Source organism: Cydia splendana, chromosome 13 (assembly GCF_910591565.1).
Source record: "Cydia splendana chromosome 13, ilCydSple1.2, whole genome shotgun sequence".
Lineage (NCBI taxonomy): Eukaryota > Metazoa > Arthropoda > Insecta > Lepidoptera > Tortricidae > Cydia > Cydia splendana.
Genome location: NC_085972.1, coordinates 10,499,338 through 10,512,226, shown reverse-complemented (window position 1 = coordinate 10,512,226; position 12,889 = coordinate 10,499,338). Strand labels below are relative to the sequence as shown.

The 12,889-nt window shown below is 36.1% G+C and overlaps 1 protein-coding gene across 1 annotated transcript in view; it reads left to right on the top strand.

The window, feature by feature from the left end:
* LOC134796052 (uncharacterized) overlaps positions 1-12,889 on the top strand; it is a 15,887-nt gene extending 2,998 nt beyond the window's left edge. The window contains exons 2-3 of the mRNA XM_063767985.1: positions 11,787-11,986; positions 12,440-12,889. Of these exons, the coding sequence (XP_063624055.1) occupies positions 11,792-11,986; positions 12,440-12,652 (408 nt within the window). The 5' untranslated portion in view covers positions 11,787-11,791 and the 3' untranslated portion in view covers positions 12,653-12,889. The remainder of the gene's footprint in view (positions 1-11,786; positions 11,987-12,439) is intronic.

Sequence of the window (12,889 nt, the reverse complement as noted above, 5' to 3'; positions counted from 1 at the left end):
GCCGAGATTTAATAAACACTTAAAAATATCCTTAGTCAACAAATGTTATTTCAAGGTGAATGATTTTTTATGATAAACATGATTAATAATGTTAATCTATTGCATGTTAGTCTTACTTTAAGTATTGTTGTGCCCTTGCAATGTGTCACATATGTAAACCCACCTACTTATAAGCTCTACCTAATAATGTGTAATGTGATTTTGATTTGCAAGAAACATTTTGAATTTGAATTTAGACGGTCTGGGCTTCTTAATTCAAAATTTCATCTAAATCGGTCGGGGAAAAGAATCAGACAGATAATGTTTTGAAATTTTAACAGATCATTATACAGTGTGTAAGTCTAATACGGGCGAATCTCTTAACGGTGGTTAGTATAGGACAAAGTAAAGGTAATTAGATAACATTTACTTAAAGTTGCAACAATAACTTTTTTCCATACAAAATAATTCAGCCCGCAATGTAATGCAAACACGCTCACGTTAAACGCTCGTTGACAGTTACTTTCAAAAACTCCTATTGCGTATGTAATGTCATTAACTGTCATGAGTGGGTAAATAATAAATAAGTATGAAATAAGTATGATGTTTTTTATCTGACGAAATGACTACCTAGTTTAAAATCAAATTACATCAAAAAATCTTATTAAAGCAATCATTTATTTTAATAACGACCCATTGAAATTACAACTGAAATGTACTGAAGTTGCTGAAATACTTCTAAAGAAAACCAACTAAAAAGAAAACTAAAAAACACAATTTACAACAATACAAATTCTGAGAAACCTGAGTTTAGTTTTGCCGGTTTCGCCGCATTCTCGATGTGCCTTCCTTGTATTTCAGAACAGGTTTCGCAACGACGTTTGATTGACTCCATAAAATAACAACTCGTATTAAATCGTCTTCCTGCATCCCTTGTACTACTTTCAGGATTAAGTGCAAAATGGCGAAGGATTCGGTCTTGCAATGGAACTGGAAGCTCATCGTGAATAGCTGCTCCCTCCACCCTTCCAGTTACGGGCAATCCTTCGCGAGCTCGCTGTATCGCGTTTACAATTACTCGAGCGTTTCTTGGTACAACCCGATGAGGGAATCGCTCTCTGTACACAGCTAGCGCTCGATGACCATTTTGTAGTGTTTCACCGTAAATTAAAATCATGTCCATTAATTCAGGAGCAGTAAAAGTTGTTAAACGAGGCATTTTTATAACATACGATTACTTTTGAATCGAAAGACGGACATTGTCAAATCAGAGTTGAAATAAAATAAGAAACTTGCAATTCCACCAAAGAGTTTGCCACGTTTTCACACAATGTACCAAGTTTTGTGGTGTTTAGACGGTTTAGTTAATTCTCGAAATAATTTTGGTAATAACTGTACAACTATTAGGCGGGCCGTATGGGGTCATCCATTAATTACGTCACACGTTTAGGGGGAGGGAGGGGGTCAAGAAAATGTGACATATTGTAACATGGGGGAGGGGGAGACACAAACTTTGTGACGTCACTTTAACTTCATCAGTAACCGAAATTTTTTTTTTAATTATTTTATTCGCTGTACATTTAAATAACAAGTTTTAAAACGATAATCGTTTTTATTCTTTTAATTTTCTTTCCTAAGCAGTTTTGGGTAATAAAATTATTAATATTTATATCGTCAAAAATATTTTGATAAAATATTAATAATACTTAGGTACTTACTTAATTCGATTTGGCGATTTCGTAGAAAAAATGTGACGTCACACTAGGGGGGAGGGGTTTGCCAAATGTGACCAAATGTGACAAGGGGGGGGAGGGGTCAAAAAACCTAGAAATTCGTGTGACGTAATTAATGGATGACCCCTATGCTTATTTTCCGCCATCCTGGTATAAAAAATCAGGCAAATTAAATACGAAATGAATACACAATAATCACTTATGAGATGCTGATATTAAATTAATTTTCAAAAAAGGTGTGCTATCAAAGGTGCTTGTCTATTGCTCAGATTAGAAATAATCACGTCAAGTGCTGTTATCGTGACTGATTAAAATGAAGTCAGTTTCTTGTTGGTAAACATGATAAATAAATAAGATTTAATATCTTTTAACACGCCTAGTAGTACTTTAATCTACCAAAATAACTACAAAACATTAAACGCAGTGTAATGCTAACATGTATTGTGAATGTTCCTCCAGATAGGTAAGTTTGTAAATGCTATTGTTGTATTGCTAATGAACATCTGACATTTCGGTACCGCAACCATGTTTACAGTACATTGCTGCTGAGAAATTTAAAAAAAATTAATTATGGGCTCGTAATGAACTGCAACTTAAAAAAACCTTTTACTTCATGATTACACTAATGAATACTATGTCCGATTTAATTTATCGCCCGTATTAGACTTACACACTGTATATCAAGTCGTCACAAGAATACCTTGTATTAGTTATAACGACAATGATGAGAGATACAATTTGTATGGATATGGATATTATGGGTAATAAGATCAGCCAGGGCAATTGTCACTACTTACTCTAAAAAAAATACAAGAACTAAGTCTAGAGCTCTAGCTCTAGACTTAAAAGAGTAAGGTAGCCACTAGTTCTCTAGCCTTACCATACTAACTCTTATAGTAGTATACCCTATAATGGACACGGAACCAGTAATGGGACAAAAAAACACAATTCCTCTAAAATAAGTATATAAAAGTAGTTTATAAACACTGGATATATTTTTATCATAAATAAGAGTCCTAGAGCTGATTATGTTTGAATTTTTATTAAATTCGGTTATTTTTTAAGAAATGTGCGTCAACCCAAAAGTTGTCGTGCCACTGAAAAAAAATATCACTAAAAATTCTTAACAACTTCGCTAAGAGAGGTGAGTTAATTGATTAAATTTTAATTAATTAATACTTGATGAAAACTAGAATGTGTTTTGTTAATTGCATTTACCATGAGATAAGGTATACAACACACTATGTTGTGACTCCACAGATGTAAAAAAAATAGTGGTATTTGGCCCAATCCCATTATAGGAGCTGTAAAACTGCATACCTCCTATGATGGGACAATTGACATAATGATGCTTGCCATGCCATAATTTCATGTTTTAAACAATACAGAAGTAAAATGTAGTTACGAAATATGTCAACCAGGAGGTATTCTCGGACTTAGGATAAATTAATATCGTTTTTCCAAACTTTTATTTAACTTGGCTTGTTAGTTAGTGTGGGTCAAATCTTGGTAGCTGAATTTGACCCACTTTTCGATTTCCGATTCAGTTGAAATTTTGTGTAAGTACGTAATTAAGTATGCAAATCGGATGATAATGCAATATTATGATAACATGGACTTGATCTGATGATGGAGACAGGAGGTGGCCATGGGAACTTTATCGCAATAAACCCTAACTAATTGTGTTTGGGTATATTAGAATTGTCTCGATGAATCTAATACAATAATAATTGGCTATGGAAAGAAAAATACATTCAGCGATAAAAGCTTATACCAAAAATTGATTTTTTTGCCATAACTTATTCCCCATTTCAAAATTTTATACTGATAGAGCAATGTCCATTATAGGGGGCCCATTACTGGATCCACGTCCATTACCGGGGGCCCATTACTGGAGCTTTGGTGTCCATGACTGGAGAAAAAAAGCATAGTTTTAATTTGTTAATTATGTGGAAACTCATTGCAGTATCTTTGATACAACACGCCTAAAACATGAAAGGCGGATAGGACTTTCATCTTTTAACACGCTAAGCGGAAGACCATTTACATGTACAAGGGAAATATCATAAATACTCCAAATTTCCTCTTAAATGTCCCATGACTGGTGCTGTTACTATACTAATATTTAATTGTTAGCTCATCTCTATCCGATAGTAAATGACGTTCCTATTCTGCCAATCGCCAACGTCGTAATACATATATAATTCGGTCGACTAAGTTCGGACTTATAACCTGTGATGCGGTCTCGGTTGGTACATTTCGTGCATTACATACAATTATGTAATGAACAGCAATTAACATAAGGAACATTTCGAGCAACGATTACCGGTCAGGCGCTCGGACGGCCATCACGAATGTTCTTTTTATTACCGCTTACCAAGCATTCGCTTCAGATGGACCACTTTAAGGCGAAGCAGATTCAGATAAGTTACACTAATACTACAAGAAGGATTTTACTGGGACTGTCGTTTATGTCAGGTACTTACTTTACTTACCGCAGAAGGCATGAAGAGCAAAAGTCTTTGGTTTCATCTTTCATCTGGCACATTCACATTACATTTGACCTCAGCTGCGAGAACACATAAGAAGTAAACAATACGGCAAGAACTAATTAAAATTACTTTTTTTACCCACCTTACGCTATTAAAATGATAAGAAAAATTTTAAACCAAAGGGAGACATTTTTTCAAGGAACAGAGACATTTTTTTTTAATAATTATTTAGCATGATTAACTAAGAGATCGTTTACAAAACAACTATCGAATATCAGGGGATGACCGCCTAACTCGCCTTCAACGAAAGCTTTGTAAGCGAATGTAACAACAGCCGAGGTCTTCTCACCTTTCCCCGGCCGGCGCCGGCGCCGCCGTCACGTGCATTTGCGCAAACTAATCTACATTCCCAATCTCCAGTGTTTCGGAAGCGGCAGCATTAACAAAGGCTATGTTTTCACAAGGTCGTAAGTCTAACGTTTAATCATTGTTTAATTCATTGATTATAAGTCTGGTTACGTTATTTGACGAAGGCTACCCATTAACTTACTTCAAACTTTCTTTATTCAATGTGACATCCTAAGTTATTAAATTTGATAACTATATATAACTTAATCTAACCAGGTGGTTCTTCTGCTCGGTTGCCTGTTGCCTCCTATTCCTAAATCATCATCAAATTCGGGCTACAAATACACCCCCCCAGGAATTCCCGGGGATGAGGACGGAAAACATGCCCTAGTCATAGCTTAGGGAAGTAAGTGCTACCGCTACCATTCATACCTCACACTTTATAAGAACGCAAAGCGACAGCACGGTACACAGCAATATTATATAAATAATGAAAATAATAATTAATAAGCTTAAAAGGACTAATAATAGTCGAATGAGCACCGTGAATCTTGTGCTACAGTTTGCACAACAAAGGATTTATTTTTGGCTCCCGCCGCGTAAAATCATTTGCGCATTATTGCTCCAAGTTATGGGCTTATTACAAAGCACAAAATACGCTATAGAACAAATGTCTTATGCAAATGAGTGGACTGGTGATGTTTCAGAATACAAATGAAAACGTTTATTGTAAGTCGGTCAAATTCTTTTATGCTTTTTAAGAAACCATTTTATGCCAAAAATGCCTTACCTACATCATTTTGTAAAGAGCTGATACTCTTCAAACTGCTTGAACGATTTTTATCAAACATAGCTAAGAAAAGTAAAAGGAAACTCGCTTTCAGATTTCAAAGACAGACAGACATTGGTGTCAAACTTATTGCACCCCTCTTATTGCGTCGGGGGTTAAAAATAAGAAGAACAATATTTACTCAATACAATATTTACTCAATAGGTAATCAATCATTTATTGTACATATAGCTGGTTTGTTAGTGCACACCGTTGTATGGGGACCTTGCACTTTGAGACTATGCGCTGAAACTTGGCACAGTTGATTGCTAGCTGGTCTTAAGCAGATACAGACCGGGAGCCTATATATACCTATAAGGTGGTATTTTTTGTTTTCAGATTACTGCTATACTTTAAAAAAAATGTTGAATATCAAAAATACGTTTTTTAGTCTTTTCTACCTTATTCTTTTTTTTTCTTATCCTCAATTTATCCGAAAATAATATATTACATACCCTTATAGGTATAGTTTTAGAGAAATATTGCTCCAAGTGAAGCGCCGCAGCGTCGAACTTCCCCCTCCCCCCCACTAAATGAGAGGTGGCTCTCGACGGCTCCCGGTTTGTATCTGCTCATGACCAGATAAGAATCAACTGTGCCAAGTTTCAGCGCATAGTCACAAAATGCAAGGTGTCGTGCACTAACAAACCAGCTAATAATGGTTACACAGCGGGCGCAGCACGGTTCCATTTTTATCGCCTATCACTATACGCGACCCTTTCGCACTTACATACTTGTTAGAACGTGACAGGCATGGTGACAAGCGATAAAAACGCGACTGTGCTATGGGGGCAGGTCAGGTGGAATATACATATACAGGGTGACCTTAGCCATTGGACAAACCCTGAAGTCCCACGTAGGGTTACTTCTCAGAAATGCTCTAACGGTAATATTTTTTTAATTAGAACAAAAGATAAAAAAATAAAGTATCAAACAAAAGTTATTTCCAATAATCGACAACAAAAAGAATCATACTGTATTAATCATTGGCAGTGATTTTGACAATTTGTTTGAAAATGTGCGGCAATGATGATATTTGCCAAAAGTCAGAATCTTATTAATGTCATAAATAAAAAAGATAATCAAAACGGTCGAGGAAGGTTTCATACTATTTATTACCTCAGGAGCTACTAACACATACAGGTTGCTCCAAAGTAAGAAAATCGTAATTTGTTAATTTCTTCGTAACCGCTACACCGATTGTTATGATACTTTGTATACTGGTTCTAAATACCCTAATGGATATGTACATTTCGGCTTTATCCAATGGCTAGGGACACCCTGTATAAATATTTCGACTACCTAAGCCTTGTGATTTTATATAAGTAAGTATCACTGGTATGGAATGGAATCGATTCAGAGAACTTATTGAATATAAAAGTTATATAAATACGCATAATGTTTGCTACGTTATACCTACTATACATAAACAACTAATCATCCTAAGGTATTCCTGCAGGTGACTGAAAAACCAGCACCTATACTAAAATAGGTACCTATATACTATATACACGCAGTTTTTTTTTTGTACTATGGGTACCAGGCGACGATATACATACTTGTATAGATAAATACATACTTATATACATAGAAAACAACCATGACTCAGGAACAAATATTAGTGTTCATCACACAAATAAACGCCCTTACTGGGATTCGAACCCAGGACCATCGGCTTAGCAGACAGGGTCACTATCCACTAGGTCAGACCGGTCGTCCGGTCAGTTTGGTGGAACCATGTCGCAATGTCAATAACTAATTGCGAGGTTCTACGATGACCCGTAATTTCAAAATATTGATAGGAGATACCAATGAACTGTTGGTAAATGTCGTAACAGTGTATTAAAGGGACAAAAAAAAATATTTGTTTTTTTTTTTCAGATGGATGAGATATAATTATGGTTCCAAAAACATCGCTGTTTTGAGCGGGTGATGTCGAGTGATTCAGGCTTTTAATTCTAAAAGTCGTGGGTTCGAACTCGAACCCTGGTTCGTGCGAATGAATTTTTAATTTTATTGCAATGTTAAAAAATACTCTGTACCTATTTTACAAAATGTAATTTGAAGACCACTAGCCTCCACTAGTCAATTTAGTTAAAAAAAAGAATTAGCGCAAAAATGTAAAGATGCTTTGGGCGCTATTAGCCCCTTTGATGCATGAGAAGGACATGTGCTCAGAATATGGACTGAGGAAATGGATGTTTTATATGTATTATATTCACGGTCCGGCAAATTAAATTTCAATGTTTTAAAAATATGGGACAGAGAATTTTTCATTAATTTGTATCAGTTAAAGACAAATTATTATTTATATATATATATGAGGTATTGCTAAACGTTTTAAAAACGGATTTAAAATATTAATCCTTGACCAGTACGACAATCGCGACTACCAATTAAAAACACTTTTGTTTTTAAGTAGTAAGTATAGGACTTAATTATGTAGCAATTTTTTATTTATGACGACTGAATTTTATATCATTTTTGTAAGTACCTACCTATTGTCCTTTTCAAAATGTTTCATTACTTTCATTCATTAGGCACTCGTAGGCGTTATTGTGCGCTTCGTCGTGAAATTCTTCGTAAGTAAGTAATTAAAGAACGAGATTGGATATAATTTTATGAATTCGGTTGCAATATTTTAAAATCATTACATAGGTATAGGTACACATTCAGTGACTGCAATCTGTGCAATTCAGTAAACAGTGTAATAAAGTAATAATTTATATATAATTGATATCCGCCGAATGGTGGGACTAACGCAACAGTGGTGGTGAGCGTTCTTTGGCGCTCGAGGCGTGTTCAAATGTGAGGCAACCACGGTGTGGACCGGTGATACTCTAAATATTCAATAATAATAAAAAACTTTTTAGTGAAGTGAAATGTGATTGTGTTTACGTCAGTGAATGGATTTTTTAAACTTTTCCGTTCGTCCTAATAAATAGATTATATGTACTATACAATTAATTAATTTAAAAGGTAATTATAAAGTCAATTTATTTAGATTTAATATGCATTATAATCTACATTGTATTGACATAAAATATTACTGATGTCGTCCTGGAGCCGTTCGTTTCTTCAGGTTATTAAGATAGCTGCCATACCCCTTACGTCTCCCACAATGTACTTAGTAGGTAGTGCGAAATGCCCCAACAGTTAAATGGCGATAATAACAATCAACTGTACCTATTAACAGCAACAGACCAAACTGACCATTGATATATCTTTTCGTACTGACATAGGATCTACAAAATGCTTGTCACATAAGAAACATATGAGTTGCTATTCATTATTTTATAAGTGTTTGCACCAGAGTTCCGGCTTTTTGCTATATAGCCCATGGGCAGGGCCGTCTTAAACTATGCTGGGGCCCTTGGGCACATATACATTTGGGGCCCTTTTCGAAAGTAAAGAAAGCGAATTAAGTAAACTAACATTTCTCTACTATGATCTTATATTTATTATGAGTAATCAAATATACTGTTACTGCCCGTCCTTCGGGGCACCCTGAAGGTGGGGGCCCTGGGCACGGGCCCCGTGTGCCCTTATGGTGGGTGCCGCATGGCAACTATAATCACAAGAATTAAGGCACAAGTTTTCACGAAAGCGACTTCCAACCCAAGGGGGAAACTAGGCCTTTATTGGGACTAGTCCGGTTTCCTCACGAAGTTTTCTTTTACCGCTATTTTTAGGTTTCAATTGTGTTATTTTTTATAACAATAAGCGTTATAAGCAGACATCATAAATTTTATTGCATTTTTGGTGCAGCGGAGTGGTGTTAACGGAATTGGTATAGATAATTCCAACTGAAATGGTAAATTAAGGTTAATATTAACATAATTAACGCCAATTAATCACTAGGGTTGAAATTGTTTATACCAATTCCGTTAACACCACTCCATTGCACCGAAAATGCTATAAATTTTACGATGTCTGGTTATAAGACATTACGAGGATATTTTCAATAGGCATAGACGCCCGAAGCCCGAAGTCTAATGTCTAAACAAATACAGTCAACGTCAAATGTATGAATACATTTTTCGCCATATTGCATTAGAAGTGCCTAAGGTACAAAAGAGTAGAGTAGGTTTGTTTGACCTCAACTTTACAAAGTGTACAAGAATTATCTAAATTATCTTGTATGTACAATTTACTGTAATTTTTTTTCTAGTATAAGTTCATAATAAATATTCGTACCTTAAGCAAAAGTCTGCCTTATTATGGTTTTGAGACTTTTGAGTAAATATATCTGTAAATAAGTACAAGTATAACGTACAGCTACAAATCGAACGACTATAATGTTTATTATCCATAAACATAGCCAGAACAACGAAGCCTGACCGCGCATCTTATAGTAAATTTAAATTTTATTATGACCAGTGGGTAGAAATGCGATGTTGCACAAATTTAACAATGCATGTTTATGTATGAACCAATAATTTCTAGATCTTTACGCTGTCTCACCTTGGGCTTATGAAGATTATCAAAAACCAATGTTTATTTTATTACTTAATTATCCTTTTTATACATTCGACAATATGTATAGCAGCATAATAGAAAATATATGTGTTTATTTAAACTTTATTGCACAAAGTACAATACAAATAGGTAGAAATGGCAGACTTAATGCCAAATGGTATTCTCCGCCAGTCAACCATAGGCATAGGCTAAACTAGACATATGCATGAACATAAAAAAATTTAACTGTTATAGCCTAACTTGATTTTGTTTCTACTCCTATTAAGAAAACTATTTATATTTGAGCCAAGACTATTTTATTACCATTACGAGATAAGTATTTAGAAGTCTCTAGGTCTCTACTTAAGTCACCTACTATAGCGATTATAAACCCTTCCCTTCCCCCCGGATCTACTATTTTCAAGTAAAGCTTTAAAGGATAATCGCGATTAGGACTGTGATTAGGAATTATGTAGGACTGTAGGTACATTATTTTTCAAGTTTTGTACGCATATTTGATTAAAAGTAAATAAATATTTATTCATTAAATTTACGCAATTCTCTTTAGAACCGTTTTGTAGCTTTTAAGTTTAAGACGAAACAGGAGCTGAGTTTTAAATATTTTAGGTAAATATACCCGTCTCGCTAACGGAAGCGGCACCTAAAAGTAGTGCGATAAGGACAAGGCGAAAAATCCTGCGTAAAAATCTCAAAAATCGAGGTTTCGTACTCCTCTGTTTCCTCCTCCAAAACTTAACCAATCGTAACCAAATTTGGAAATCTAAATGATTATGAAATTATCTGTGTCGGACCGTTTTGCTTTTTTGGCTAATTGATATCAGTTTTGAATGCCACGCCTCTCATTGCGGCATAGTCAATTAGGCCATTTTTGAAGGGCTCTAGCGCCTTAAAAAACAAAAATATCAAAAAAAGAAAAACGGTCCGACACAGATATTGACAATATTAATCTGTGTTGAAAAAATAATTGCTCTAGCTTCAAAAACCACGGAGGAAAACGAGGAGTACGTTTGTATGGAGAAATGACCACTCCCGTTGGCTCTTAAGTGAAATATCCGTTTGTCATAGGTACTTCTGTGCTGTTTTTAATGTATCTTAGTCTGTTCTCTTTCCGCACAGACTCTAATGTCGCAAAAACAGTCTTTCTATCTTTGTTTCCTCTTGTAACTTGTTTCTATTGTGGAAGATTACCGGTCGTTCAAATATGAACGTTGATGCCGCATGCTAATATTAATCTCGGCCACTCGCATTCATTATAATCTTTGATGAGTCAAGGGTAGCCCCAGTAACGCCACAGGCGGTACTCGTAGAGGTTAATACTTACCTACTTATTTACAAGAACATTCTAGAGAGCGTTGACCAACGTTTGTTTCTGTTCGTTGTACTAACAACAACGCACTTCACAAACCTATGGTAGGTCTTATCACGTTGCAATAAGATTTAAGAACAGTCACCGGTCGTACACTCGATCGTAAGATGTACGCACTCGTTTGAAAGTGAATTTGACCTTAACCAAGTCATTGTCCGGTGTGTTGCGTGGGACATGGACGCATCTTGAGGCATCTTAAATACCTGTCCGCATGCGTGCGTCTTTGTTGTGTACGTTCTATAAAAAAGGATGGCTAAACACTTGCATGCACGTTGTGAGACCGTCATTTTACAACATTGACCTACATAGTAAAATTGTGGTGTGGCATTAGCTCAAAGTGTACCAAACAAGTGTCTGCTATGCTAGGAAGCGTTTAGTTTATTTTAACAAAAGAGCAGCAGATCAATACAGCGAGAATGAGTACATAGAGTAGATTGTTTTGTCTCTGGTAACAATCCTATTACCTAATCGAGATACAGGCTCGGTCTAGTTTGAGGGACTATCAATTTTTGTACCTAGTAATCTTTGGTTTCAATAATTTCATTTTCCTTATATTTCAGACACAATGTGGAAGCCATTATTTTTCGTACTGGCAAGCTCATGGCTAGTGAGCTGCGTGCCTCCCCCACACCCTGCCGTGATCCAAGCCAGGCGGGAAGAAGAGTTCCTACCACAGTACCTTCGGAGCAGAGCCCTCTACAACCCTCACCTCAGAGAAGTCCTGCCGCTGACAAGTTTGCTCCACAGTGGAGAACAGTTGGTTAGATGACAATTTGAAAAAGTTAGAATAATTGTTTTAAATCTCCAGCGAGAGAATGACTGAGCTGCGTGCAACGTGCATCCCCCATACAAGGCGGGAAGAGGAATTCCTACCAGCAGCACCTTCAGAACGTACCTTTACTCTATTTGTCTCACCTCTACTAACTTGCAGCACCTCAGCTCAAACAAATCTTTCCTCTTACGAGCTTACTTCACAAGACTAGTATTCTATTTTCAGACTGACTCTATGTATGTCTTATAAAGTAGATCAATCAACCGATTTAGTGATCTACGTGTTTCCAACAACAATGAACGTTTCCAAATTTTTCCTCTCCTTCGCATTATTCGGCCAATTGATGTGAGAAATGCGATATAGTACAGTATCCTGTCCTGCCTAAGAGCAAGTTTTTAGTTATGAAAACGAAAAAAATAGTTAACTGTTTTTTTTCAACAGGTGTACGAAAGAGAATCAGACAAAGTGCCTCGCAGCAAGATATACAACCTTCTGACTCACTCCGGGCTGGTACCGCGTCAGTTCCACCCGCATCGTCAGTTCCAATCCCATCAATTCCGGCCAGTGCCGCAGTTCCACGCGCTACAGTTCCACAGCCCGGTGTTCCACGACCCGCCCTTCTTCCCCAACCCCGATGTACTACAACGCTTGTAGATATCCGCTATGAAATCAATAGGTTATTAATTATGACTTAAAGTAAACCATATTAAGCAGTTATTGCTCTATAGTACCCATTAACCTACATGTATACTTATTTTTAAGTGTTAAAGTGTGTTATGTAGTTAGTAAACTCAATTATCGCGACCTTGGTGTTGAAAACACGACAGTAAATTATGATACACGATATAATGCATTTCTGTTTGGCATTGGTTGATTGGTGTGACCTTGAGT